Source organism: Aspergillus aculeatus (genome assembly GCF_001890905.1).
Source record: "Aspergillus aculeatus ATCC 16872 unplaced genomic scaffold ASPACscaffold_4, whole genome shotgun sequence".
In the NCBI taxonomy this organism is placed as follows: Eukaryota; Fungi; Ascomycota; class Eurotiomycetes; order Eurotiales; family Aspergillaceae; genus Aspergillus; species Aspergillus aculeatus.
The window spans coordinates 57,056-81,393 of NW_017962979.1; the positions used below are offsets into that span (position 1 = coordinate 57,056).

The following is a 24,338-nucleotide window of genomic DNA, read 5'->3' on the forward strand; positions in this document are numbered from 1 at the left end:
CTATCGAATGCCTTTTGAGACACTCAATGTCCACCACAATTTGCTGTTCGGTGAATATTCCACCTTGGCCTTAGTGTGGGCTATTAAAGTACCCCGTGGCAATAACAGCACGAGTGTCTCGTTACAAAGAGAAGGTGTTAACAAGTCAAAAAACGCTAAAAAGAAAAGGAAGCAGAAAATGATCTCAGAGTAAGAATTCCTACAAGCATCTGGACGATGTCCTTGCTGGTCTCTAGCACCGGTCGTTACTTCGGTGCCGGTTCACTGTGCATGTCAATTGCGGTAGTGAGAATGATCTGGCCTTTGGCAATAGCCCCCTGACTCCCCACGCTCTCAGAATCCGCATCAGGATCGTGTCTCTCCACCCGCCATTCTTGGCCGAGCTGCGTGCCTTCCTGGGACTCCAACCGGCTCATACGATAGCTCCGCCCCGTTCTGGTCCTGGTGGCTCGACTGCGCGACTTGCGCGATCCAGTCGAAAGCGAGACAAACCAACTGGGAACCAGCTTCTGGGCAGAGTGCTTCAGGAACGGTAAGCAAGCGCAAATGATCCCCGTACTCGCCTCGATGGCACTCCACAGCAGGGCGTCGAATGAGCCCCAGGTCGGGTCCTGCGTGGTGGTGCTCGCCTCCATTGCCCACATCCTGATGATACTGGTGATGCACACGAACAAGCCCATGCAGAACACGAGCATCACACCGATCTTGCGGATGCGGTCGAGATGCAGCTGCGCGAGAACCGGCAGTGGTAGCACGCAGACCCAGATGTCCATCGCCGTGTTGTAGCCCGCCCACGACCATCGGAAGCTCGCATTGTCCACACACTTCTTGGGGATGTTCTTGTGCCAGCTAGCATGGACCGGGATGCACTGGAAGATCGTCGCGAGCACAAATCCGAAGGTGCTGGAAATGACGAGACCAATGGTCACCCAGCAGATAATGCGGAAGGGTCGCGTGGGAAAGATTCGCAGGTAGAAAGCCAGGAAGCTGAGCTTGTTGAGACAGAGGACGGTCTTGTAGAGAATTTGGAAGAGCCAGAAATACTGCGTAGTGAGGCTCGAGTTAGCATTCTCATGACCATTGGGGCGAATCGTCGAGAAAGGCACCTTCAGCGCAAGCACCAGGTTGCCCCCGGACCGTACAATGTCAGCGCGATGACGGCCAAATGCATAGTGGCACGCTGCAGGGTAGAGCACAGTCAGTATTCGTAGTCACTTCAATGTTCAACGGGTAGGAAGGTGCGCCCCTACCCAAGTCGCCCATAACGGTATTCACAATCTGTATGATCTGGTTCTCCTGTCAGCACAGGCTCTCTTCATTTGCAATGCGAACCATACCATCGAAACCTGGATGATCACATCATCTGCAGAGACGGCAGTTTGTCTGTACACCTTCCATAGCACCCTATGGGCGACCAAGATGAATGCAATCGCGGTCAAAGCCCCGGTAACCCTGATGAATAGGGGACCTTTGTCCGGGATATTGGCATCATGCTTGATCATAACGTTTCTATTTGGATTTCTTCCAGTAGCATGCTAGAAAGGAAGAGAACGAGGGTGGGTAGGACCTCGCCATGTAAAGTCCCTGTCGTAACCCTGGAAAAGGGATCGAAGGATTCAACTTGCACAGTGAAAACAGGGCTGGCGGCTCACTACGTAAATCATCTTTTTGCAAGATCTGTACCTAATTACCGTCTCGACACGGGTCCGTTTCCCTCGGTGATTTCGCTCCGGACATGGAAGACTACTGAGTACATGGCGACTGCGTGCCGGTACTTGGTCACCCCCTTGTGGAGCAAAGATCAAGAACGATTGGTTGTCACACATGGAGACCAGTCAAATTGCACCATTGGGTGTCATTTATGATCGGGTTTACCCCTCTACATTAATGCCACGCAAACGTCTCAGGTTACTTTGTGCAGCCAGCGGATAACCTCCCATTCGACACTGGGGACAGATCACAACTATTGTCTACTTAAGTTGAAGCATATGATGCAGATAATGAAGACTAGCTCGAGTGGACGACATTCAGCCCAAACAGTGTGCTATGGCAGCGTAACGGCTGTATAAAAGATTTTCCCTGTTGCACTATATCGTTGAGTCCTTTAATTGTAGGTGTGGGTCCTGAGGGAGAAAGGACATCGGAGGGGGTGGACGGGACGGGAGGAGGAGTCCGGACGATTTCCGCGCTGAGGGTCTCCGTGCAAGAACTCTATGTGGTCAATGACCCTGCACCTAATCACCTAGTCTAGACTACTTCACTTCCTCGGTGGAGTCTGGGTAAACTCCCCGACAAATGGTTGTGTGGGTGCATCCATTCTTAATTATCCTACCGGGCCGAGTGCTTGGAATGGAGCCACTAGGGCTGACTATCATGCTTAGGGTCTTTTAAGTCCGTAAAGATATATTGCCGTGGGTCCAACGCTGAATACACCCACCACTTCCTTGAACGCACCCCATGAGTACCGGTAGTTGCAGGCCACACCTTCATCAATGAGACGATGAAAAGAAGTCTGGCTTGCAATTAATCAGCCGGAGATTGTCTAACTAGTCACTTGGTGATGGCTTGACCCAAACCCTCCCTTGCCACCCCTGACCACTCGGAAATTCCGACCTGAGTTTCATCTACAAAAGCCGACCATGTCGCGCCACGTGCATGAGTGGTTGCTTTTTCTTGTAGTTCCACTCTTTCTGCCGACCGTTATTTTGCAAGGCTACAGCCATGGAGAAGCAAGAGATCGAGCCCCGCGTGGTTGAGGCGTCAACGCCAGACTTTGATCCCGCTTTGGAGAAGAAGTTGCTGCGAAAGCTGGACTGGCGAGTCATCCCAGCACTATGGTTTCTCTTTTTGGTGTCATTCATGGATCGTTCCAACATTGCGTGAGTGTTCAGCTCCCTTCCACTTTATGTTGATGGGCCGAGCCTTAACCATGTGGTTTGATGTAGAAATGCGAAGATCGCCGGCATGGCCAAGGAGCTGCACCTGGTGGGAAACGAATACAACCTCGCCGTGACCATGTTCACGGTCGCATACGTCGTCTTTGGCATGCCGGCCAACCTGCTGGTCAAGAGGTTTGGCCCAAGGATGCTGGTCCTATACATGTTTACTTGGGGTGAGAGCAACCGCTCCAGTCGGGAGGAATGGAGTATGCTGACTTGGTGGGTCAACAGGGCTGTTTGTGTTGGGACAGGGTCTCACCAAGACTGCGACGGGCTTGATCGCGTGTCGGTTCTTCATGGGGATGTGTGAGGCAGGCTTTGTTCCTGGTTCGTTCATACTATGCCAAGCTAGCGGTGATGCATGAAGGCTAATCTGACCTTTCAATGCCAGGCTGCGCATACCTGATCGGAAGCTACTACAAGCGGGACGAGTTCCTGCGTCGATACGCAATCTTCTTCAGTGCCAACATGGCGGCAGGAGCGTTCAATGGGGTAAGTATCTATCATGCTTACTTTCGACACATCTGTCTGACTGGCTCGTTAGCTTTTCTCAAGTCTCTTGACGCACTTGGAGTTGGACGGATATGCGGGATGGAGATGGTATGGATCCCTCGACCTCGGCGGGCATTAGGGTTTTCTGACGCGAGAATAGGCTGTTCCTGATCGAATCAATCATCACCATGGGCGTCAGCATTATTTGCTATTGGATCGTTGTTCCCTTTCCCGAGGACGCGACATTCTTGACCCCTGCGGAGAAGGAACTGCTGCTTGCCCGTCTGGAAGCCGATGGAGGAAGCATTCGTGATGATCCTATCTCTCTCCCTCGGGTCCTGAAGATGGCGATGGACTGGAAGATCTGGATCTGGTGAGCATGTCTGTTACGTCTAATGAGTCGAACTATGCACTGACACGGAGACCAGTGTTTTGGCCTACTTGGCCGCCGAAGAAAGTGCCAGCTCGTTGGTGTACTTCCAGCCCACCATCCTCAAGGACCTCGGCTGGACCAGTCGCTCAGCGCAAGAGCACAGCATCCCTGTCTATGCAGTCGCCTTCGTGCTTACCTTGTCAAGCGCGTGGCTGAGTGACTATCTCCGCCACCGCTATCTCTTCACGCTGTTCGGCTCGGCGCTGGTCATAATCGGCTGGAGTATCGAGCTTGCGCAGGTCCCCTCTGCTGGAGTCCGTTATATGGGCATGTTCTTCGTGGCATCAGGCGCGTTCATCATGATGTCTATCACCGTGGTGTGGTTGTGCATCAACCTCGGCAGAGGCGTCAAGCGCAGCGTCGGGATGGGCTTGCTGCCCGCGTTCGGTAACTGTGGTGCCTTCGTATCCGGCAACGTCTTCATCACCAGCGAAGCGCCCAAGTACCCTACTGGCTTTGGGGTTGGTCTGGCATTCGCAGTGGTGGCAGGACTGGCCTGCACCGTGTATTTCTTCGCTCTCCGCGCCGAGAATCGCCGCCGGGAAAGTCAGCCGGAGAAGGACTGGCAGTCGGAGAGCATGCAGGATCTGGGCGATGCTCATCCCGACTTTCGTTTCCAGTTGTGAGGCCCATGTGTTGGCGAATATTTATGCTTCATTTAACCTTTGATATGAAATGAATTCTTGCCTCTTTGCCCTTTCGTCCTGTAAGAATGTTTCAACCATGCGCCGATCGACTTGTTTGGCGGCGTTAGGGTAGCTCATACCAACCCTGCTTTGCTATCGGGTCAACTCGTCGCAGAGATCCAAGTCCTTCACCATGCCAAATGCGCCCGCCTATGCGAAATCTTCACCTGGGTAAACTTCCGATAATGTTTAATGGTCGGGCTGAGACGGACCATGGAACCTCGCGGCATCCATGACGTCGGAAGCCAAGCCCCAACTTCACCAATTCTCTTCTCCACATTTTTGCCTCCCCTGCATTCCCCATACCTCATTCTTGCAGAACTCCAACTCAGCTTCAATCCCTTCAATTCTAGACGAATCCCTTGTCTCGTCGCGCTGGACCGCAATGCTGACCGCTGCCTACTCCAATGATCCCGGTCCACGATCAATATCTGCGCACCATCAGCTTGGTGACGCAGATCCTGTGCTGCTGCATCACCACCCTCTGCCTGGCCCTGCGCCTGCTGGTTGCTTCCCGGATCAAGCGAGATTTGAATATTGAGGACGGTTTGTGACATCTCTTTTTCTGGCCGTCTACCAAATCTAATGATTGTATACCAGCATTCTGCACTCTATCCTGGGTACACTCCCACTACCCGCCGCCCGTTGGCTGCTCTCCTCTAACATTGTGCTTCAGGTCCTGTTCTTCACCTATTGCATCTGCAACATCTTCTGTAAGTCTCCAATTCACTGCCGCTATAGAGTCCTGTCCACTAGCTAAACTACCCGCAGACCTCCATTATGGCGGCGGCAAACCCCTTGCCCTGCTGACCCCCTACCAGATCCGACTCGTCTACAAGGCAAGCACCGTGACCAGGGCCACCCCATGCCCAAATGCTCCTCCACTGACACTCGTCCGCAGTTCTACTATGTTCTAACCGTAATCTACGCCCCGATGGTCCTCACCGTCAAGATCACCCTGCTCTCCATCCTAGCGCGCATCTTCACCATCCGCAACGTGCAAGTTATCAGCGTGTACTCGGTGCTCGTGGTGACGGTGGTCTACTACACGATCATCTTCTTCATCAAGGTCTTCATCTGCCTGCCGGTCTCGTACTTCTGGACTCACTACGACGAGGAAGCGCAGTGCCTGGATAAAGCAGCCGTGATCCTCGCCGACGCGGTGATGAGCATCGCCACGGATCTGGCCATCATGCTGCTCCCGGCCTTCCTGACCATCTCGCTGCACCTCTCGCACATCAAGAAGCTCAAGGTGTCGCTGATGATGGGCTGCGGTGGGCTGGCGATCGGGTTCAGTATCTACCGCCTCGTGCTGGTCATCCACGAGGAGGATAACCTGGAGTCAACCATCGTATACTTGAAGATTTTGCTGTCGGGGTAGGTGTTCCTGCCTTGTACCACCCGGTTGGGGTTGAGCTAATGCCAAGCAGTAATGCGGAAGGCGGATTTGCCCTCATCTGCTCGTGTATCCCCGCGATCCATATCCTGATCACTCGACGCGGAGGCCGCGACACGCAGCGCTCCAGTACATCCTCCCACCAGCTCTTCCGACACTCCTTTCCCCCCTCGTTCCCCTTCCATCGGAGTCCCGCCAGCCCCCCGTTCGCCGAGTCCCAGCAGGCCCGCATGACATCCACCGCGCAGCGCGCATCGCTGGTGGTCCCCGAGCTAAACGATCTAGAAATTGGCGAGGAGGGCGCGTCGGACGCGAACCAGATCATGCGGAAGGTACTGCTCTCGCGCCGGTCGGAGAGAGTGGAAGTGCCGGTGCTGCAGGACTGCTCGCAGGAGTCCTCGGAGGCGCAGCTCGGCAACCAATTCGGAGCAGTTTGACGACATCGATTGCACCAGGCTAAGCCATGATGAAGTTGCATCGATATACGTGCCGCGCATTTGGCCATCGCTGCCGCGCGATATATACAGGCGCCTGTCGACAATGCCGGACATCAATGCCGGGGGGAGGCGGCATCCCTCCAAGTTCCGATCTTCGGCACTAAGCTATAATTCTTACGTCATTGCCGAGGTGAAGCGATACTTGCTGCCTGAGCCGTCAGGCACCGAGGGGGATTTAATTTAGAGGCAGTCACTCCGGGTCGAACTCTTGTCCATATTCATATTCATATCTCATTGTTGCCGGAGGACTTCAACCAGCGAGGTCCCGAGGGATTGATCCCGTGCAATTTAGTTATAGCCAACAATATCCAGGACCGTCCGATCTTGCCCCAGAACCACTCTCGCCTGGCCCTTGCGCGCACGCTCCTCCTCCGACAATCCCCGGAAGATGCCCTCGCGCACTTGATCCAGATACAGCTCGTAGGCCGGCATGTATCCCTTCACGAACGCGACGACCTCCTCATCCGTCATGCCCTGATTCTTCACCCGCCGCAGGGCATGTTCCTGCTGCATGCGCCAGCGGTAGACGTTGGCCAGATCGTCGGTGTCGAGATGCACCAGGAAGTCCAGGTGCTGGGGCCCCATGAACATGTCGCAGTAGTTCCGCAGGCTGGCGTTGATAGTGTAGTAGCTGGACAGCTCGTGGTTCTGCAGGGTTTGCGTGGGGAACCCGGACTCCGAGTCCGCCCCCGACTCGGGGGATTGCGCCTTGGCCGCCGTCCACTTGGCCTCGATGGCCTGCTCACTCAGGGGCTGGAAGCCCACGCACCACCCCTCCAGCACCAGCACGTCCACCGGCGAGTCCAGCGAGACGGGGACGCGGCGCCACTCGTCGCGGGGCACGCGGTCGCCCTCGCCGTGGAAGCGGCTCTTGTCGAACTCGGGGATGCAGACCACTCGCGGCGACGTTTCGGTAGTCACGGTCAAGCTGTCGAAGAACTCGCGGACCAGCGCGGTGTCGTGGGTGCCGGGCTGGCCGCGCATCTTGAGCAGGGCATTGGCCGGGTTAGACTGGCGCAGGCGCACCAGGCCCTCGTGCGGCAGGTAGAAGTCGTCGAGGGAGACGTTGATGGTGCGGAAGTGGTGTTGTTCGTTCAGCGACCGCACAAGGGCGGAGGTCCAGGTGGTCTTGCCGCTGCCCTGCAGACCGGTCAAGGCCAGGATGAAGGGCTTCCGCTGGCTGGGGTCTGCAGCCTGCTGGTCGACATGGCGTTGGATGTGGGGGCGGACGTGGGCCAAGAGGCGATCGATGGTCTCGTCGGGGATCATTGTGGGCGATGGAGATGAAGAGTCTGGGGTTGCGAGTGCGGAGAGGAGGGAAAGAAGGAAGGTGATTCTATATGTATAAAGCAACGGACAAGAATTCCAGACACACACTCCACCAGCCAAGGCGATGAGTATTGATGAAATGCGATCGATGGTAGTTGTTTCTTGTTCCTTGTTCCTTGTTCCTTGTTCCTCGATGCTCTCTGGCTGTGGCTGGGATAATCACGTGAGTGAAGAGATGGGAGGGGAGGGGAGATGAGTCAGCATTTAACACGGTTTAGCAGCGGAGGAGTTTTGCTCCGGCCCGATCGCGGAGGTTTCTTTGTCCGGTTTGTGTTTGTTGTCACTATCACCAGATCACTCACACATTGAAATCGCCATGCAGCAACCATGGTCCATCCGCCACACTCCAGCCTTCGTTCATCGAGAATGGGTCACACAAGGGGACGGCAGTCGCCGAGTCCGGGCCCAGACCCAGCCCGCCCATACCGTAGGAAAATCCGGAGCCGGCCAGATCGCCAAACACCATACTAGCGGCATTGTAGAGATCAGGAGTGGAGAGCACGGCAGTAGGATCGAATGAGGGTGGCGGCGGCATCGGAAGATTGTCCCAGGCTTCGGGGGCCATGCTGCTGGGCCGGGGTGAGGAATCTTCCCCGCGGAGTCCGATCGGATCTTCGGCAATGCGGATAGCATCGGGACGGTCGCCGGTCCTATGATTACTCGTACTATGCATACTCTCCGCTTGCGGCACCCATAAGTCACTGCCGGTCCGATTGTGGTGACTGTTGTTGTTTTTGTTGTTCTTCTCCAGAGCAGAGCACAGATCCTCAATGGCTTGAATGCAGGTCTGCGGCCACTCGCGTTCCCGACGGGCGATGTTCTGGAGCACAGCGATCCCGATACGCGCATAGCGGAGAGCTCCCTCATTAGAGAAGTGGCGAGTCCAGGCGGCGTAGATCAGGATCAGACACGACATCCACACCGTCCAGGTGAAGGAGGCGACGATCAGCGGAGGACGGTCGTCGCCGGGTGGAGCCGTGATGTAGCCATGCAAGGCGGCCAGCAACGAACGGGAGGAATTGATGCAAGTGAGAAAGGCCGCTTTGTAATCGGCGGTGGTCGGATTGTCGGCGGCCAGCAACGGGCGGTGCAGCGCAATCTTGGCCTCGTGGCGCGAAACCACCAGCAGGAGGGAATGGAAGGGCTGCAACGGGGAAGATGCCTCAGCCGGCTCTCCGTCGCATGCCAGCGGATAGACATCATCGTACACCTCATTCCACCACTGCAGAAGAGCCCGATCAACCTCCGCTGCCTCCACCAGATTCTCCCGGCTGTGCATAATGGATTTGTTGCGTAGCTCCGAGATCAGCCCCCGGAGACGAGCGAACTTGGCCAGATGGCGCAGTAGCTTGAGCCGCTGGTCGTCCGGCGTCGTCACCATCATCCCTTCTCCACCGTTGTCCGGCGTATGTCGTTCCGCTCCGGGATAGCATACATCCAGGTCGTCATCCCGGATGCTAAGGGGCACCCCAAGGGCTTGATTCAAGTATCGCTCGAGACAGTAGATCGACCAGAACAGCCGACGACGGATCATCACATCTTCCTGGCTGAAGCACGAATACCGCGCCGGACAGCGATGCAGACCCAGATGGAACGCGGTGCGGGTCACAAAGCCTCCAATCCGCGACGCTGCATTGAGGCGTAGAATCGATGTCAGAAACAACTGGATACTGACGGCTGCCTGCAACAAGGGGATGGACGAGGGCTCATCTAGCAAATCGCGTAGACCATTCATGGCGTCGTGCACCGTCTGGAAGACCAGCTCAGCCGGCATAGCCACCGGTGCGGCTGATGCTCCCCCCTGTGCCTGTCGGTTGTCAATCGCGGCGATGGACATAACGGAGCGGATGAGCACGGCATCCGTCCGGCTGATGGACCGAATCCCTTCTTGGCTTGTCTGCTCCAGGGCACGAAGGAGATGGGGAGCATGGACAAAGGGGTGAATGGGGTGCCAGTTCTGGAAATATTGATGCGACAGTTGCACTAATTGGTCGAATGAGAGTCTGGGGTTGGTCAGATCGAGCTCATCAGTCGACCACAAGGGGGCGTGGGCCTGGCCTTGACCGGTGCGGAGGTGGTCATCCTCCCCGGGCACCAGGCTCTCATGGCCGGCACGAACCTGCTGCTGCTGCAGGTCGGCGGAGCGGCGAGCAAAGGCGTGATAGACAGTGCGGACAAAGTGAATGCCACTCGAACTCCCGAGAAAGCTAGCGGAAGTATCATCCTTACGCATGATGCCAAGCTCGCGGGGAGAGGGCCGCGAGGTCCCCGTCGTCGAGGCCCGCTTGCGCCTCTTGGCCCGAGGGGCCGGCGTCGGCCAGTTGCCTTCCACATCGGATGGCGTAGTCGTGGCTGTCGTGGCAGCAGCAGCAGCAGCAGCAGCAGCAGCAGTAGCAGCAGTGGGGGATGCAGGCTTCATGCTGATCGGAAATGATGGACGGAGCGCATTAAAGTCGGTCGGGGAAAGATTAATTAACCGACTAACAAGAAGCCAGGAAGCATGTAACTAGTGTGGTCTAATAGAAATCGGGGAAAGACAAGTTTTCCCCAACCATTGCAATCGGCATGCTTAGTGAATGCAAGACTACGGCCGGGCACAAGACCCAGATCCGTACCTAGGTATGTACTCCGAAGTTAGTCACTTGACTCTACGTAAGGGGCCCAGAACTGGAACCCTGTTCAGGGAGGAAGGAGGAAATGAAATGGAAAATGGAAAATGGAAAATGGGAAACCTCACGTGAGCATCTGAAATGGGATGAGAGAATTGACACCTGACCCAATTGACCTGTAACAGTAGAGTTAGAGCCAAACAGGATATTCGGTGTAGTCCTGCCAAGTATGGCCCAACCCTAACTAACTTAAGACCGCAAAACCCACCCCACGGAGGTGTTCAACTCCGCCCTCCACAAAATTCCCACCCGGTCGTGGAAATGGCCTCAACCCGGTTTCACATTATTAATACTTCGGTCACCCTTCCCTCTGACCTACTCAGATGGACGCCAGATTGATATCGAAAGTCTAATTTGATTAACGCAAGACTGGAAGAGTTCAGCGGGCGCAGCTTTCATTCGTGCCATACACACGTACCCATCCCCATCCCCCACAATCATCCTCATATGTACATACTCAAGAATCCCAATGCCAAAAAAAAAAAAGCCAATATACACAGAAGAGCATAGGGTTCATTGCTATGTCTATCATAAAACGCGTCGAAGTCAATGGTCCGTTGCTCTTAGACGTGTTCCTTCTGTTCGAAAGATCCTTCCGATTGCTCCTTCTCGTGCTTGTCGTGCTGGTAGAGCTCGGCTTCGGTCACCTCACCTTGAGGCAACCTGCGGGCCATGGACACGATCTTCCACGGGGTGGGCGCATCGCGGAAGGCATGGTCGAGCAGTTCTAGATTGCGGTTCATGGTCTCCGGGTAGAACAGCGCCACCGAGATGGGGATGCAGGCGGAGATGATCGCATACATCACGTAGTAGCGATAGCCGATGGTGTCCAACGCCACGGGGGTCACCATCACCACCACAAAGTTCCACAACCAGTGGTTGGCGGTGGACACCGCGCTCATCGCCGTCCGCAGGTGGATGGGCGCCACCTCCGTGCAGTACAGGAAGTTTCCGCCCAGGAAGCCGATCGGGTAGAACAGGTTGAAGAGGAAGATGAAGGTCGCCGACGCAATCGAGGCCCCCTGATTCGTAGAGGGAAAACTAGCGGTGATGGCCATCACCGTCATGCAAACACACATGCCCGTGCCGCTGATGATAAAGACCGTCCGACGGCCCAGTCGGTCAATGCAATAGAATGCAATAAAGCAGCAGAGGAACTTCCAGGTCAGGGCGCACGCCGCCAGGATCTTGGCCAGGTTGGCGCTCATGTTGAGATTCTCCTCGAAGATGGTCGAGGCATACACGGAGATCAGATTGCCACCGCACATCTGCTGGAAAAACTGCAGGAAGAAGCAGAGGAGGAAGCGGTACAGGAGGCGATCCGGATCCTCGCCGCGATTGAAGAGGATACCCAGCAGCGAAACCTTCTTGACGGTCGTTTCCAGCGAAGACTGCACACCGCTGATCTCCGCAGCGATTGCCTCGTCGTCTGGGTCGATACCCTTGTAGGCAGCCAAGGAGGCGGTGGCCTCGCTGACCCGATTGACGCTGACCAGCCACCGAGGGGATTCGGGGAGGAAGAACACACTGCCCGCCACCATCAACGAGGGGATGAACGAGAGCGCCAGGGGAATGCGCCATTGCAGGGTCGAGTAGGGGAGGAAGGTGAAGGCGAAGTCGATCCAGTTGCAGAGGGCATACCCCAGACACATGAAGACTCCCGTCAGAATGACATGCTGCCCACGATTCTTCGCCTCCGAGCATTCCGCCAGCCACACGGGGACCGCGACACTGAACTGGCCCACCCCAGCACCCAGAATGAGGCGGCCGATGACAAATTGCACCAGCTGATAAGCTGACACCTGCAAGACCTGTCCGATGATCGACAGAATGGAACCCAAGAATACGGTCTTGCGCCGCCCGAGCCGATCGCCAATAAACATGCAAGAGAAGGCCCCAATGAGCGCTCCGATCTGGAAGGAAGCAACCACCGCCCCCTTGCTGGTCGAGTTTTGTGACTTTTGCTCTCCAACAGTGTTGACGGTGTCGATCGAAGGAAAAGTGTGCACCCAGCTCTGGAGGGTGGCAAGGGGTCCCAGGCCAGACTGATTGTAACCAAAACAAACAAAGGCCGGAGCCACAATAAGAGCAATCTGGGCCAAGTGTAGGGTCCTTCCGGTGAGGCCCCGGGCCGGCACCCGAGACTGGGCCATGGTAGCGAGAATGTGAGGTGAAGAGAGATGGGAGGGACGGAGGGTAATAGGATGGCAGAAAAGTGAGGTGCAGAAGGCGCAAGAAAGGACAAGGCAGGTGGTGAGCACATCTTTATAGTTCCCCAAACCACGACCCCAATTTATGCCCAGCCGGGGGATTTCCAATCTCTGCTCCAGACTCCCGCGCTGGGGCCCCGCATGAGACCAGAGAAGATTCGAATCCTGGCAAATTGGGATTCTCGATGAGCTGGGGTGCGTTGGGGTGGTGCTTTGGAGTGGTGTACCCATGTGGGTGTACGTGGGTCGCGAACCGTCCGGGGGGCAAAATGGGGGGTAGAGGGTGGATTCCCGGCATTCGCATTTGGTAAAGGCGCGGTAGACGAGGAAACGCGGAGCAATCAGGCCATACAGCCTCATGCAGAGTGATACTAATGCCATGCACCAGTTGGCGCTGGGCTTACGGGTCTACGAGGTCATGCCACACCGTCAGTCACCTCGTATGCCCTTGCAGAGAAGCGTGGGATGGGAGTAGGAGGCAAGAATGGTGTGTGTCGTTCCTCGCTTAGAAAAGCCAAGCGGACAAGGAGGACAAGCTTTGCCCTGAAAGTGCTTTGCACACGTGGAATTGTCTTGGGTGCTACTGATCATCCCTCCCTCCAGTCGCCCAGCATCCAACTCGACCATCTACACGTCATGATCACGGATATAGGTTCATCCACCAGGAGGATGACAACGAATTCGACATGCATGCATGCCAGAGGGGGAACAAGCGAGGGTCTATAAGGAGATAAGAACCTCCATCTGGCCCGCGGAGACGACCTTCACGAGGCTCGCGAGGAGATATTCAAGGCCGGGTTCAGGAAGGGTAGTTAGGGAAAGTGTGGTGTGGTTGTGGTGGTTGTGGTGAGGATTGGTCGGGATGCCGGACTGAAACCACATGCCCCCACTTGAGCGCTTTACGGGCAGCTTGGCAATTCATGGGGGGCATCGGAACTTCCCCGAGCCGGACCAATTTACCCCCGGCTTGCTTGGCCGTAAGAACAATGACGAAGAAAGAATCTTGGTCCGGCCGGGCGGACTTTGCCAGCCCGATATCCTCCTGATGCCTAAGGCAGCAAGCAACCCAGCCAAGGCAGCACTTATGTTCATAGCCTGAGGCAGGACAAGTGCCAGTCTTCGCGGTGAATCTCTAATCCGTTTTCCGGCCTTTTCCCCGGTTTTTCCTCTTGTTCTTCTTTGAGAATGTCCGCTGCCCATCCCTACCTTCTCATTGGTCTCTCCCAGAGCTTGACTTTGCGCACTGCGGGCACCTCCTGGCTGGCATGTCCCTTCGGGTGCTACGTTCGGTAGGGCGGGTTGCTTCTAGTTCGCTCAAGTATACTAGCTAGCCATGCATCGTCACAAGTAATTCCCGCGAATAAATGCCTTACCTAGTTGACAAGTTGTCGGCCATAGGTTCTTCTGTCATGGAAATTGACACCTAACCTCAATCCGGTTTTCAGGTTTCGTAATGCCTTCAGCTTCCTCCGATATGATGGAATCTCCCGGGCCGAGGGTCTCCCATCCGATTATCGGCACTTTCTTCGGGATGAGGCCCTGGCTACATTTAAGATAGGCAATCTGCTCCTAACACAGGGTATGAATATGTAATTGTCACTGACAGACTGGCCAAGATCATCTGAAAACACACATCCTTATTGTTGAACCCTGATTTTCTTTCCCTGCAAGCCATGGCGCCGTCAATCCACAACGAGGACTTCGCCTCCTCGGTCCAGACTGTACAGTCTAGCCGCTTCGATGGCCCTTCGTGCAAGATTGGAATCAACGGCTTCGGTCGTATAGGTAAGCTCGCACTTCAGTCTAATGTAGAACCCTGACCAACTCAACCCTTTCCCTAGGCCGGAATGTGCTACGTGCATCCTTGACTCGCTCCGACCTCGAGGTCGTGGCTATCAACCACACCTGCAACTCGATCAAGGACCTTATCTACCTGATCCGCTACGACGGCACGATGGGTCGGATGGACCCCCACAAGGAGATCGTCGCCGTTAGCGAGAGTCTGATCACCATCGGTGGCCAACCCATCCGGTTGATCTCCGAGCGTGACCCCCGCCTGATCAACTGGCGCGAGTTGGGCGCCGACTATGTGGTTGAGAGTACCGGCAAATTCACCAAGCGGGACTTGGCCTTGCAACATGTCACCCACGGCCAGGCCAAGCGCGTCATCATCTCTGCCCCCAGTTCCGACTCGCCTACATATGTCTATGGTGTCAACTCGGACGCATACCGCCCAGACGACAGCAACCAGGTCATCTCCTGTGCGAGTTGTACGACCAACTGCGTCACCCCCGTGCTCAAGGTGCTGAACCAGCAGTTCGGACTGGAGCAGGGCTTCCTGACCACCATTCACGCGGCCACGCAGTCCCAGCAGGTCTTGGACGGCTACAGCAAGAAGAACCCCCGTCTGGGTCGCACGGTATTTGATAACATCATCCCCACCACCACGGGTGCTGCCAAGGCCATTGCCACTGTTCTCCCGGAGCTGCAAGGCAAGGTGACTGGTATCTCAGTCCGCGTTCCGACGTAAGTCATCCTCTCTTCGCTTGCTTCGCTTGTCGTGAAATTCATGATGGAGGAATGACACTGACATGTCGACTTTCCCTTAGACCCGACGTTTCCCTGATCGATTTGACCATCAACACTGCCCAACCGACCTCCCTGGCGGAGATCCTGGCGGCATTCCGACGGGCGGCCAAGACCGACCTGGCCGGAGTGCTGAGCGTCAGCGATGAACAGCTGGTCAGCAGCGACTACAAGGGCGAGTGCTGTTCGGCAGTCATTGATGCGGCCGCTTGCAACGAGCTCAACCCGCAGTTCTTCAAGATCATCGCCTGGTATGACAACGAATGGGGCTACTCCAACCGTCTGCTCGACCTGGCCGTTTTGGTCCACAGCCAAGAGGAAGCTTGAAGGACACCCTCTGTTTGTCCCTTTCCCCTCCGCGAACCATCTGACTGGTCCGGACTTGCTCAAACTTGGTTACTCGGGATTCGATCCGGCATCGGTCCCAAGTAGCTTGCAAATGACAGGCGCCCGCCCGTGCGAACTTGCCAACCAGCCTGCGACTCCCGCCTTGGCTCGGCCCTGATACTGAGTACCACCGCACGGCTTTCCGTGCCACTACGCCATTGATGACCTAAACACCTTCGATGTAGCCCTAATTCACCCGCTCCCCAACCAGCAAGTTTACTTTATTTATATAGAGATCGTCGTTAGTGAGAATCAGTCTATAGATTCATATACCAATGCAGACAACCGCAGTGATACCATCTCCTCCTGGTCTCTTCGTTCTGGGTAGAAATGGTGGCGACTCAGTGTAGATTCCTTGCCACCTCCCTCACTCATACTTTCCTGACAGACACAGACCCATCCGGTCGGAAGTCTCTTATGCATAAGTTCACATTCAGAGAGGACTGATCGAGGTATCCGCCGGCGCATTGCCCGGATTGAGAAAACACGCCACCACTTATCGATCGACTGCACTGCTGCACGATGGATTGAACTAGGGTGTTAGTTCTGCGCTCAGGCACTTGAGCTGAACGCCACGGAAAAGTTTTTTTCTTCTGCTGGGTCAACTGAACACCCCTGCAAACGGAAATATATCTTTCTGACATGTCGAGAACCGTCTCCTTCGGTTCTTGACCAAGGAACTTAGCATGAGCGCTATGCAGCCCTGCACGTGGGAGAGAGCTTGACCATGGCTAGAGAGGTTTGGAATGAACTGGGAAGAAGGAATTCTGGCCGACTGCGGTGGGTGGTGGGGGCCCTCCGTGCTTTTCCGACCAGGCGAAAGGTGACAGACACGTGCACAAATCAGAGGGAATCTGTCTATCTATCTTATCTCTCCCAGTTCGGTTTCGATATTACCTTGGGGCCGGGTATTGATAGCTGTGCAAGAGATATATGTTTTTCCATCCATGTTGGAAAAATCCAATGTTTCGATGCATGCCACCAAACATCATGCAGAGCAAGGGCTTTCAAGACGAAATTTCTGATCGGATGGTGAGGGCGCAGGCAAGGCAAGCATGTCATGCATTCTGCGTCTGCTCAAAGAAATCCAAGAAATGTTGGCCCAGTCACTGGCAGACGCATTTGCACGTGGGAGGAAGAGCAAGGGTTGGATTGGTGGAGGCGCAAATCCGACTCCACTGAGGGGTCTTGCGGGGAGATTGCCAGGGGATGTTGATTGGCAGTGGGCAATGAGCTTGGTACGGGTCGGCGAGGCCGAGCCACTCCCCAACCTTTGCAGGTACTGGACAGGTACTCAATACCCCCAACCATTACTGCTATCACATGCTAAATTATGTACCTGCTACTTGTCACCTTTTTACTTTTTTTTTTGTTTTGTTTTTGTGTTTTTGTTTTTTGCCCTGCCGTGCAACAAAAGGATCCTACCTAATACCTAATCAGTCTATCATGCATTCACTGGTGAACAAATGACATGAACTAACTTGTCGGAGAGGGCTGATTCCCACCTGCAGGGAAATAAAACCTGTCCCTGCCCACCTTCTTTTCTCTTTCTCGTGTTTTTTCCGCAGCGCACCTTCGGTTCTTACCCTTTGACCGTCAGTCAGGCAGCTACAACTGCAGATCTTCTTCTGCTCTGTTACCTCGGAGTAACTGCCTCTCCCTTTCCCCTCCCCCCCAAAGGCACAATCATCATGGATCCGAAAGAAGAGAAGCAGACGGACATGACGGTGTCCCCTGACACCCATCGCTCCATCGATGAGGATCCTTTAGCTGCTACCCAGAAGACCTTCTGGGAGCGCAGTTGGCCCACCTTTGCTTGTGGTGCTGGTCTCTGGTCCGACGGCTACCTGCAATACGTGAGTCGATCACATAACAACGATCCCCCCCGACCCTCGTTTGTCACCTAACATTCGACTTCACCATGTATTAGGTCATCGGAACGGTCAACACGATGCTAGATAAGCTCTACCCCGACGTCTACGCGGGATCGACCTACAGTCAGAACGTCTCCTCGATCGCCTTTGCCGGCACGGTGGTGGGAATGCTGGTCTTCGGCTACATGTCCGACCACTGGTCGCGCACCAACACCCTGATGGTCTCTACCGTGATTCTTTTCGTGTTCGGCGCACTGTGTGCTGGCGCCTATGGAGCGAACGGCAGTCTGACTGGCATGTTCACCGCATTGACAGTCTATCGTTTCTTTCTGGGATTGGGTGTGGGCGGCGAATATCCGGCCGGGTCAGTAGCCGCCGCAGAGAGCAGTGGAGAGATGAAAAAGGGCCAGCGCCATCGGTGGTTTATTTTGTTCACCAACTTTCAGCTCGATTTGGCTTCGGTCGCCTCCTCGCTGGTGCCCATGATTGTCGTGCTGGCCTGTGGCGAGAACCACCTCCGCGCCGCCTGGCGCATCTGTCTGGGCCTTGGAGTCATCCCCCCGCTCAGTCTGATCTACTTGCGGATGAAGCTCAAGGAGCCCACCGAGTATACGCGCGAGAAGATGCACAAATTCCCCATCTGGTTGATTGTGAAGTAAGTTCCCACGTCTGTACACGGCTGTTAATGCGATGCTCACCCATTGGATCAGATTCTACTGGAAGCGCTGGGTAAGCCTTACATGCGCCTCGCGCATTGACCGCGAGCACAACTAACAGTCAATCTCATCCAGTGTGCGGTTTCCCTCATTTGGTTCATGTACGATTTCTCGACCTACTCCTTCAGTATCTACTCCTCCCAATGGCTGTCTTTGATCATCGGCGACGACGCCCCCCTCTGGGTCACCCTCGGCTGGAACACGGTGATCAACGTCTTCTACCTGCCCGGCTCGGCTCTGGGCGCATTCCTGAGCGACTGGTATGGGCCTCGCAACACCCTGGCTGGCGGTGTCTTCGTACAAGGCGTGATCGGCCTGATCATGACGGGCTGCTACCCGTACCTGGACACCAGCCATTACGTCGCCGCCTTCGTCGTCGTCTACGGGTAAGTTGCATTGCATTTCCACCCCACTTGGTACATTTACACTAACACGGTGGGCCTCCAGAATCTTCCTCGCCATGGGCGAAGTCGGCCCCGGCGACAACATCGGTCTCTGCGCGGCCAAGACCTGCGCCACCCCGATCCGCGGCCAGTACTACGGCACGGCTGCCGCCATGGGCAAGGTCGGCGCCTTCGTGGGCACCTACGTCTTCCCCATCATCGTCCGAAACGCCCCCAACAAGACTCGCCAAGGGCAAGACCCGTTCTACGTGTCTAGTGCGCTGTGCATCTTCAGCGCCTTCTTGGCGTACTTCTGTCTGCCGAATATCACTCAGGTGCGTCTCTCATGATTATGTAGCTCTTGACACCGGAGACTAACGGGCTGTAGGACACGATCACCCATGAGGATGTGCGGTTCCGGGAGTATCTGGAGTCGAAGGGCTACGATACTTCGACGATGGGGTTGTCGAGTGCGGAATCGGAGTGATCGATGCGAGGAGCTAATGTTGCATCACTGCGTTTCTAGAAGGCGGAGTTTTGTTGCGACTGTCTTACGTACTGATGTGATTATGGCTATAATACATATTGTCTAATGAAGTTATGAGGGTCTGTGAAACCCTCTCAGAGCCAAGTCCTCAGGTCGCAGGTGATCTTCTCTTAGAACCTGCAGCATCAACTCTGCAGGCGACAAGCGCATTAGGGAAATCACGCACATGGGACGGCTGCATAGATCCCGGGAACTGTGAGTCCATCGAGGATTATCTTGATAAATCTCTCTCTTTTTCTAGTGCACTGGTCCATGTCCACACATACGGAACGTTTGCCATGCTTCGTTCGTTGCCTCTACCACTTTGCCCACATCCAACCCCACCCGATCCCCCAATCCCGCGATTTTTCACCGCAAGGTCACGCATGCAGCCAGAGGCTGACACACGTAGATGACAGTATACAGCCAGTACGAGAACCGATCACTCGTCAGCGACCGGAAGGCGAACAGCCGAAAGATGCACCCGATCGTCATCAGCCCCAGCGCCACCGCCGTCGCAACAGTGGAAGTGTCGCATCGATACTCCAAGATCCGATGGTAGATCAACAAGTACTGCGTTATCGACTGAAATCAGCCCCTACTCCTCCCATACGCCAGGGGAAAGGTCAAGGACAACTCACCTGCGACACCACAATGCCCACCGAGATATACACCCGCGCTGCACTATGCTCAGCACCGAAGCACCTTGACACACAAAACTAACGATATACTAGGGGTAAAGGAAGAACTCACCCGCAAAATCCCCCAGCAAAATGGGCGTCGTGCGTCGGCCCGCCGCCAAATCCCCAGGAACATCGCGCAGATCCTGCAACGGAATCGGCCACAGCATGTAGAGAGCAATCACCTTGGTCCAGTACCACCCCATGGCCGCGGGCGCCCCACCGATCGTCCACGCCGCCTTCAACTGCGCGATACACCCCAGACCCATGCACAGATCCTTCGTGGGCCCGAAGTTCGAGAACCCTAAAGGGTTGTGCGCGATCGTGGTGCCGATCCACAGAAGTGTCCAGATAGTCACACCAAGGTAGTGTCCCAGGACGAGATACAAGGCAGTAAGAAGCCAGTAGCGGGTCTTTGCTGCGGAGAGGGATTCCACCCCCGAGGCGATGGGACGGTCGGGCTTGTTGACGCGGTCTTCGCGGACGCCGGTGATTTGGTTGGAGACGACGAAGGTGTAGAGGTAGAGGAAGCCGAAGAGGAAGGCGTCTTTGCTCATTGGGGATGGATTAGCTTGGAACGGGTGAGAAAGGGGGGGGAAATCGTACGGGCGATGGCTGGAGCTATCTCTGCGCGTGGTGCGCGACGGTACAGGAGCGAGGCCAGGGTGAATAACGGCACCGGGAGGAGGCCGGTCCCTAGATCCCTCCGCACGAAGCCGTAGCAGAGGCTAAGTTCGCGGGTGAGAAGACGTATCATTGTGGTTAATAGCTTTCCTTGTTGGATAGGGAAAGAGACGCAGATCCTTTCACCTCAATGGGACAACATTGCGGCTATATACGAACTAATCTCACGAGACTCGAGGTCAAAACCTGCCGGAAGCAGACCGGCACACGAGCAAGACTCTTCATACTTTTGAAGATATACAGCTAAGCATCCCTCGCCGTTCCACTGCCCTCAATCCGAGCCGGCCATTCGTCGCCAGGTTGTCGGGAGCCCGCGCTAACGACTCCTGCGATAAGAATGCGAATCCTGCACCCTGCGCGGCCGGTGAAGGATCAAAGGGCCCCATTTTGGGGAGCCACTGAGATGACAGATCGATGCCACGTTATCAGCAGATAGGCAGCCGTGTTAGTAGATGGGGGCCTCGGTGAATCCCAGGTGAAATTTTGACGGCGGATTAGATGCCTGATACGCGGTACAGGGGCATTTTCCGGTATGCGGTTCGGCGATTGACTCCAGGGCATTTCGGTTGAGTTCTGGCTATGCGTCTAATGTCGGGCCCATCCTATGCGCCGATTAGTCCGGTGCTATTCTGAGGAGAGTTAGAATGGAAATTGAATCCTCTGTGTGTGGGCAGAATGTCACGCGATGATCTTAGTGGTGAAAGTTATGCATGCATTTTCCGTGAAATGCGGCTCAAATGCAGTGATTATGGATACAGAAATGTCCCCTCCCAATCGAAGCAAGCATCGTATGGCCGACTGAACCTCCAAGGCTGTTGTGACAAGAATTTGCGCAAACCTGATTTTGCTGGCCTGTCTTGACCTTGCTTCAGGTTGCAGATTCGCCTACTGCTGGAACGGTGCATCTCAGTCGTTTATTACCGACAAGACCATCAGTGGATAGTCGTCCCTGGAGAATCCTTTCCATAGCATTCACTTGTCCACTGCACTTCTCACTGTTATCTACAGAATATCCCATCAGCTGGTGGCCCTTTCCCATCAGGAAGGGCGGCGTAGTCTAGTCAGGCGAGCCGACGGTCCAAGTGCAACCTCAGATCCTCAGATCCTTCCTTGGAGCTTAACCTTGTGTTCATCGTCCTCCTCATGCCCTCGTCAGGCTCGACCAGGCCCTCAGCGATGTGCTGGTCTCTCACCGCGTACCGCAGTCGATTCAGCTGGATCAACTGGAGATCCAGCTGTCGGTCTTCGTCGGTAAGCTCGACGGTCGGCGGCTCCTGCATGGCGCCATGAATCGCCGCCAGCCCGGCTTCCAGCAGTCGCTTCAGGTCCGTCAATATCTCCGCCTCGTCTTCCGTGCGCGGCGATGACCGTTTGAGACCCCACAGAAGCAGTTTCGCGTAGCTGTCCTCCATAGACTCCTGCCGGTAGGCGCTCTGCAGCTGCACGCGCCGGTGGTGCAGTGTGAGCCCAAGTTGGTAATCCTGGAGGACATGGACAGGGACCTTGGGGTGGGGCATATCGCCGATCGTGTCCTCTTTGACCGCAGGACTGCCGGAGACATTGGGGGCCCCGTGCTGTCCTTGCTCCTGCTGCTGCTGCTCCGCTAATCGAGCTAGAATCATCTGGCGCTGCCTCTCCAGCAAGACCTGCTGCAGCCGAAAGTCCTGAAGCTGAGACTGGAGTTGCGACATCCCGCAGGGGCCGTGCAGTGGATGTATCTGTTGTACTGGCTGTTGTGGCTGCGGTGATTGCTCTGATTCTTCTTGGTGTTGATCTTGCTGTTGTTGTGCCTGTCTCTCGGCCAGTCGACGCTCCGTCAACCGCCGACGATTCTCCGCCTCCAGTGCCATAAGCTGGGTCTGAAACGCACGCAGCTCTTTCGAGGATTGTGGTTGAGGTGGTCCTTGCGGATGCGATTGCGGCTGCGGCTGCGGCTGCGGCTGCGGCTGCGGCTGCGGCTGCTGCTGCTGTTGTTGTTGTTCTGCCTGTTGCTTCTCTTGTTCTGCCTGTTGCTGCTCCTGTCGTTGTGCCTTCCGCTCGATCATTCGACGCTCAATCGCCCGCCTACGCTCGTCCGGCTCCAGTGCCAAGAGCTGGGTCTGAAATGCCTGCAACTCTTCCAAGGATCGTGGTCGGGGCGGTCCTTGTTTCGGCTGCCATTGCGACTGGGGCTGTTGGGGCTGTTGGGGCTGTTGGGGCTGATTCTGCTGCAGATGCTCCGCTTGTCGGGCTAGCATTACTAGGCGCAGTTCTTCATGCAAAACCTGCTCCAGGGCTGGGTCTTGAACCGGTGGAGGCACACATGGACCGAACTTATGTTGTACCGGCCGCTGTGGCTGCGGTGATCGTCCTGACAGCTTTCGCGCCTGCCGCCGCACTTTTAATGCCTGCTGCTGTTTCTCCGCGAGAGCTAGACGCATCTGGCGCTGCCTCTCCAACAAGGCCTGCTGCATATGAAATTCCTGAATCGGAGACTGAAGCTGAGACAGCCCGGAGGGGCCGAGAAGTGGATATATCGGCAGCACTGGCTGTTGTAGCTGCGGTGACTGCTCTGATTCTTTGCGGTGTTGGTCGTGCGGCTGTTGCTGCTGCCGCGGAGGACTGTCGTCGAGGGACTGTAGTGGTGCTGGCCTTGATGAATGTTGTTCAGTATCGATTATCTCCTCTGTATCCTTTCTTTGATCATTGTGGATCCCCTGTTTCAGCTGTATCGGTAGTTGCTGCTGCTGCTGCTGCTGCTGCGCGTCGGCAGGGGGGACAGGGTCGGCTGTGCCCGCCGGATCATCATCTTCCCTCGAATGAGTCCCGGTGGCGGGAAATGCCATGGTTGATGTGTTTTGACGGTCAAAGAGGGAATGACGGTCAAGGGGGAAAGGCAGGACTTAAATAGACGGGCGGTACAGGAGGCGAAAGACTGTAGTAGTTCAGTTTATTGGTTGCAGTGAGAGCAAGAGAGGATTGAGATTTATTGCTTACTGAAATACACTGCAGGAGCCTGCGATAGTAGTCGCCGTTAGCGTTGTCCTCCTCTGCTCTACCAGTCGACCATATTGGCTGACCTTTTTGAGCTACTGCAGCTAATTGTACTAGGATGCGGGCCAGTTTCCTACTAGCTGGGCTGGAATATGGATGTTTTCCGAGATCGCTAGAAGATGTAGCTATACCCATGTACTGAGTATGAACCAAGAAGAAAAGAGACAAGAAAAGAAAGACAAAACTATATGATGCCATTCGATGGAGAATAGTGATATACAATGCGAAAGATTTAGGCTGGCGATTACTAATTATGAGAGCATAATATGTATAATTCAACTAAACTCATTAGGCAGAAGACTTACTAGTATATAACCACGGCCAGGTTACGGTATTGCCGATTCGCCGGCAGCGGCACGGCAAGACAAATACCACGGCCAGAATTCTGTATACAAGCTGAGGTAGAACAAGCTGAGATAAAAACAAGCAAGCCATTCGCACGGAATGGAGACGTCTATTTGGTGCACCTTGACGGGCGAGGATGAAGATGCGGCTACATGATGCGCGGTTAGTATCTCCCACTAGGAGCGGAGGTTGCCGGCGGGAGAAGAATAACCATCTTCGAAGGGTAGCTAGGTAGACAGGAAAAAAAGCGACCGTACCTAGGAGGCAATGATGAATGCCATGCCATGTACCGAAAGGGCCGATGGCTTCCCCGGATTGGTGAGGTGGAAAAGGTGAAAATGCGGGGGGAGCTTCCAGCCGGTTACGTAAGCCGGGAAGGATGAGATCATGACAGGAAGGTCGATGACTCCCTCGTGACCCGTCCATTGACAGGGAGACTATTGTCTCGTTGAATGCATTAATGCATCCGCAGA

The 24,338-nt window shown here is 55.3% G+C and overlaps 10 protein-coding genes across 10 annotated transcripts; 4 read left to right on the forward strand and 6 right to left on the reverse strand.

Moving 5' to 3' along the window:
• Positions 1-245: 245 nt before the first annotated feature.
• On the reverse strand, positions 246-1,502 carry ASPACDRAFT_50679 (uncharacterized protein; the record flags this gene model as incomplete). Its single annotated transcript, XM_020202377.1, has 4 exons — positions 246-1,043; positions 1,107-1,180; positions 1,251-1,287; positions 1,338-1,502. The coding sequence occupies 4 exons, from the start codon at positions 1,500-1,502 to the stop codon at positions 246-248; spliced, it is 1,074 nt and encodes a 357-aa protein (XP_020058189.1).
• A 1,219-nt stretch (positions 1,503-2,721) lies between these two features.
• On the forward strand, positions 2,722-4,490 carry ASPACDRAFT_25501 (uncharacterized protein; the record flags this gene model as incomplete). Its single annotated transcript, XM_020199338.1, has 7 exons — positions 2,722-2,879; positions 2,946-3,112; positions 3,171-3,266; positions 3,331-3,431; positions 3,484-3,539; positions 3,592-3,804; positions 3,860-4,490. 7 exons carry the CDS (start codon positions 2,722-2,724, stop codon positions 4,488-4,490), a joined length of 1,422 nt encoding a protein of 473 aa, XP_020058190.1.
• Positions 4,491-4,957: 467 nt separating this feature from the next.
• On the forward strand, positions 4,958-6,383 carry ASPACDRAFT_40664 (uncharacterized protein; the record flags this gene model as incomplete). The annotated part of the gene is made up of 6 exons (XM_020200797.1): positions 4,958-5,096; positions 5,151-5,170; positions 5,227-5,263; positions 5,322-5,398; positions 5,452-5,927; positions 5,981-6,383. 6 exons carry the CDS (start codon positions 4,958-4,960, stop codon positions 6,381-6,383), a joined length of 1,152 nt encoding a protein of 383 aa, XP_020058191.1.
• A 285-nt stretch (positions 6,384-6,668) lies between these two features.
• ASPACDRAFT_76409 (TDA10 family protein) lies at positions 6,669-7,439 on the reverse strand (the record flags this gene model as incomplete). The annotated part of the gene is made up of 1 exon (XM_020204701.1): positions 6,669-7,439. A coding segment is annotated over exon 1 (692 nt), but the record flags the coding sequence as incomplete, so codon positions are not given.
• Positions 7,440-8,070: 631 nt separating this feature from the next.
• Positions 8,071-10,191, reverse strand: ASPACDRAFT_24680 (CeGAL family transcription factor; the record flags this gene model as incomplete). Its single annotated transcript, XM_020199282.1, has 1 exon — positions 8,071-10,191. One exon carries the CDS (start codon positions 10,189-10,191, stop codon positions 8,071-8,073), a length of 2,121 nt encoding a protein of 706 aa, XP_020058193.1.
• A 653-nt stretch (positions 10,192-10,844) lies between these two features.
• On the reverse strand, positions 10,845-12,596 carry ASPACDRAFT_76410 (uncharacterized protein; the record flags this gene model as incomplete). The annotated part of the gene is made up of 1 exon (XM_020204702.1): positions 10,845-12,596. A coding segment is annotated over one exon (1,592 nt), but the record flags the coding sequence as incomplete, so codon positions are not given.
• A 1,655-nt stretch (positions 12,597-14,251) lies between these two features.
• On the forward strand, positions 14,252-15,915 carry ASPACDRAFT_1865510 (type I glyceraldehyde-3-phosphate dehydrogenase). The gene is made up of 3 exons (XM_020197854.1): positions 14,252-14,436; positions 14,493-15,177; positions 15,261-15,915. The coding sequence occupies exons 1-3, from the start codon at positions 14,325-14,327 to the stop codon at positions 15,562-15,564; spliced, it is 1,101 nt and encodes a 366-aa protein (XP_020058195.1). The 5' UTR covers positions 14,252-14,324; the 3' UTR covers positions 15,565-15,915.
• Positions 15,916-17,315: 1,400 nt separating this feature from the next.
• ASPACDRAFT_1896993 (uncharacterized protein) lies at positions 17,316-19,098 on the forward strand (the record flags this gene model as incomplete). The annotated part of the gene is made up of 6 exons (XM_020198715.1): positions 17,316-17,480; positions 17,555-18,153; positions 18,209-18,227; positions 18,290-18,600; positions 18,662-18,932; positions 18,986-19,098. The coding sequence occupies 6 exons, from the start codon at positions 17,316-17,318 to the stop codon at positions 19,082-19,084; spliced, it is 1,464 nt and encodes a 487-aa protein (XP_020058196.1). The 3' UTR covers positions 19,085-19,098.
• A 394-nt stretch (positions 19,099-19,492) lies between these two features.
• On the reverse strand, positions 19,493-20,560 carry ASPACDRAFT_40670 (UbiA family prenyltransferase; the record flags this gene model as incomplete). The annotated part of the gene is made up of 4 exons (XM_020200798.1): positions 19,493-19,696; positions 19,765-19,802; positions 19,877-20,350; positions 20,410-20,560. The coding sequence occupies 4 exons, from the start codon at positions 20,558-20,560 to the stop codon at positions 19,493-19,495; spliced, it is 867 nt and encodes a 288-aa protein (XP_020058197.1).
• A 988-nt stretch (positions 20,561-21,548) lies between these two features.
• ASPACDRAFT_58272 (uncharacterized protein) lies at positions 21,549-23,312 on the reverse strand (the record flags this gene model as incomplete). Its single annotated transcript, XM_020203328.1, has 1 exon — positions 21,549-23,312. The coding sequence occupies one exon, from the start codon at positions 23,310-23,312 to the stop codon at positions 21,549-21,551; it is 1,764 nt and encodes a 587-aa protein (XP_020058198.1).
• Positions 23,313-24,338: the final 1,026 nt, after the last annotated feature.

Excerpts from the sequence above, each read along its gene's own strand:
- ASPACDRAFT_1865510 (XM_020197854.1), top strand. The coding sequence starts at position 14,325 with ATGGCGCCGTCAATCCACAACGAGGACTTCGCCTCCTCGGTCCAGACT. Across the intron at positions 14,437-14,492 it reads CAACGGCTTCGGTCGTATAG|GCCGGAATGTGCTACGTGCA; the intron begins GTAAGCTCGCAC and ends CCCTTTCCCTAG. Across the intron at positions 15,178-15,260 it reads ATCTCAGTCCGCGTTCCGAC|ACCCGACGTTTCCCTGATCG; the intron begins GTAAGTCATCCT and ends ACTTTCCCTTAG.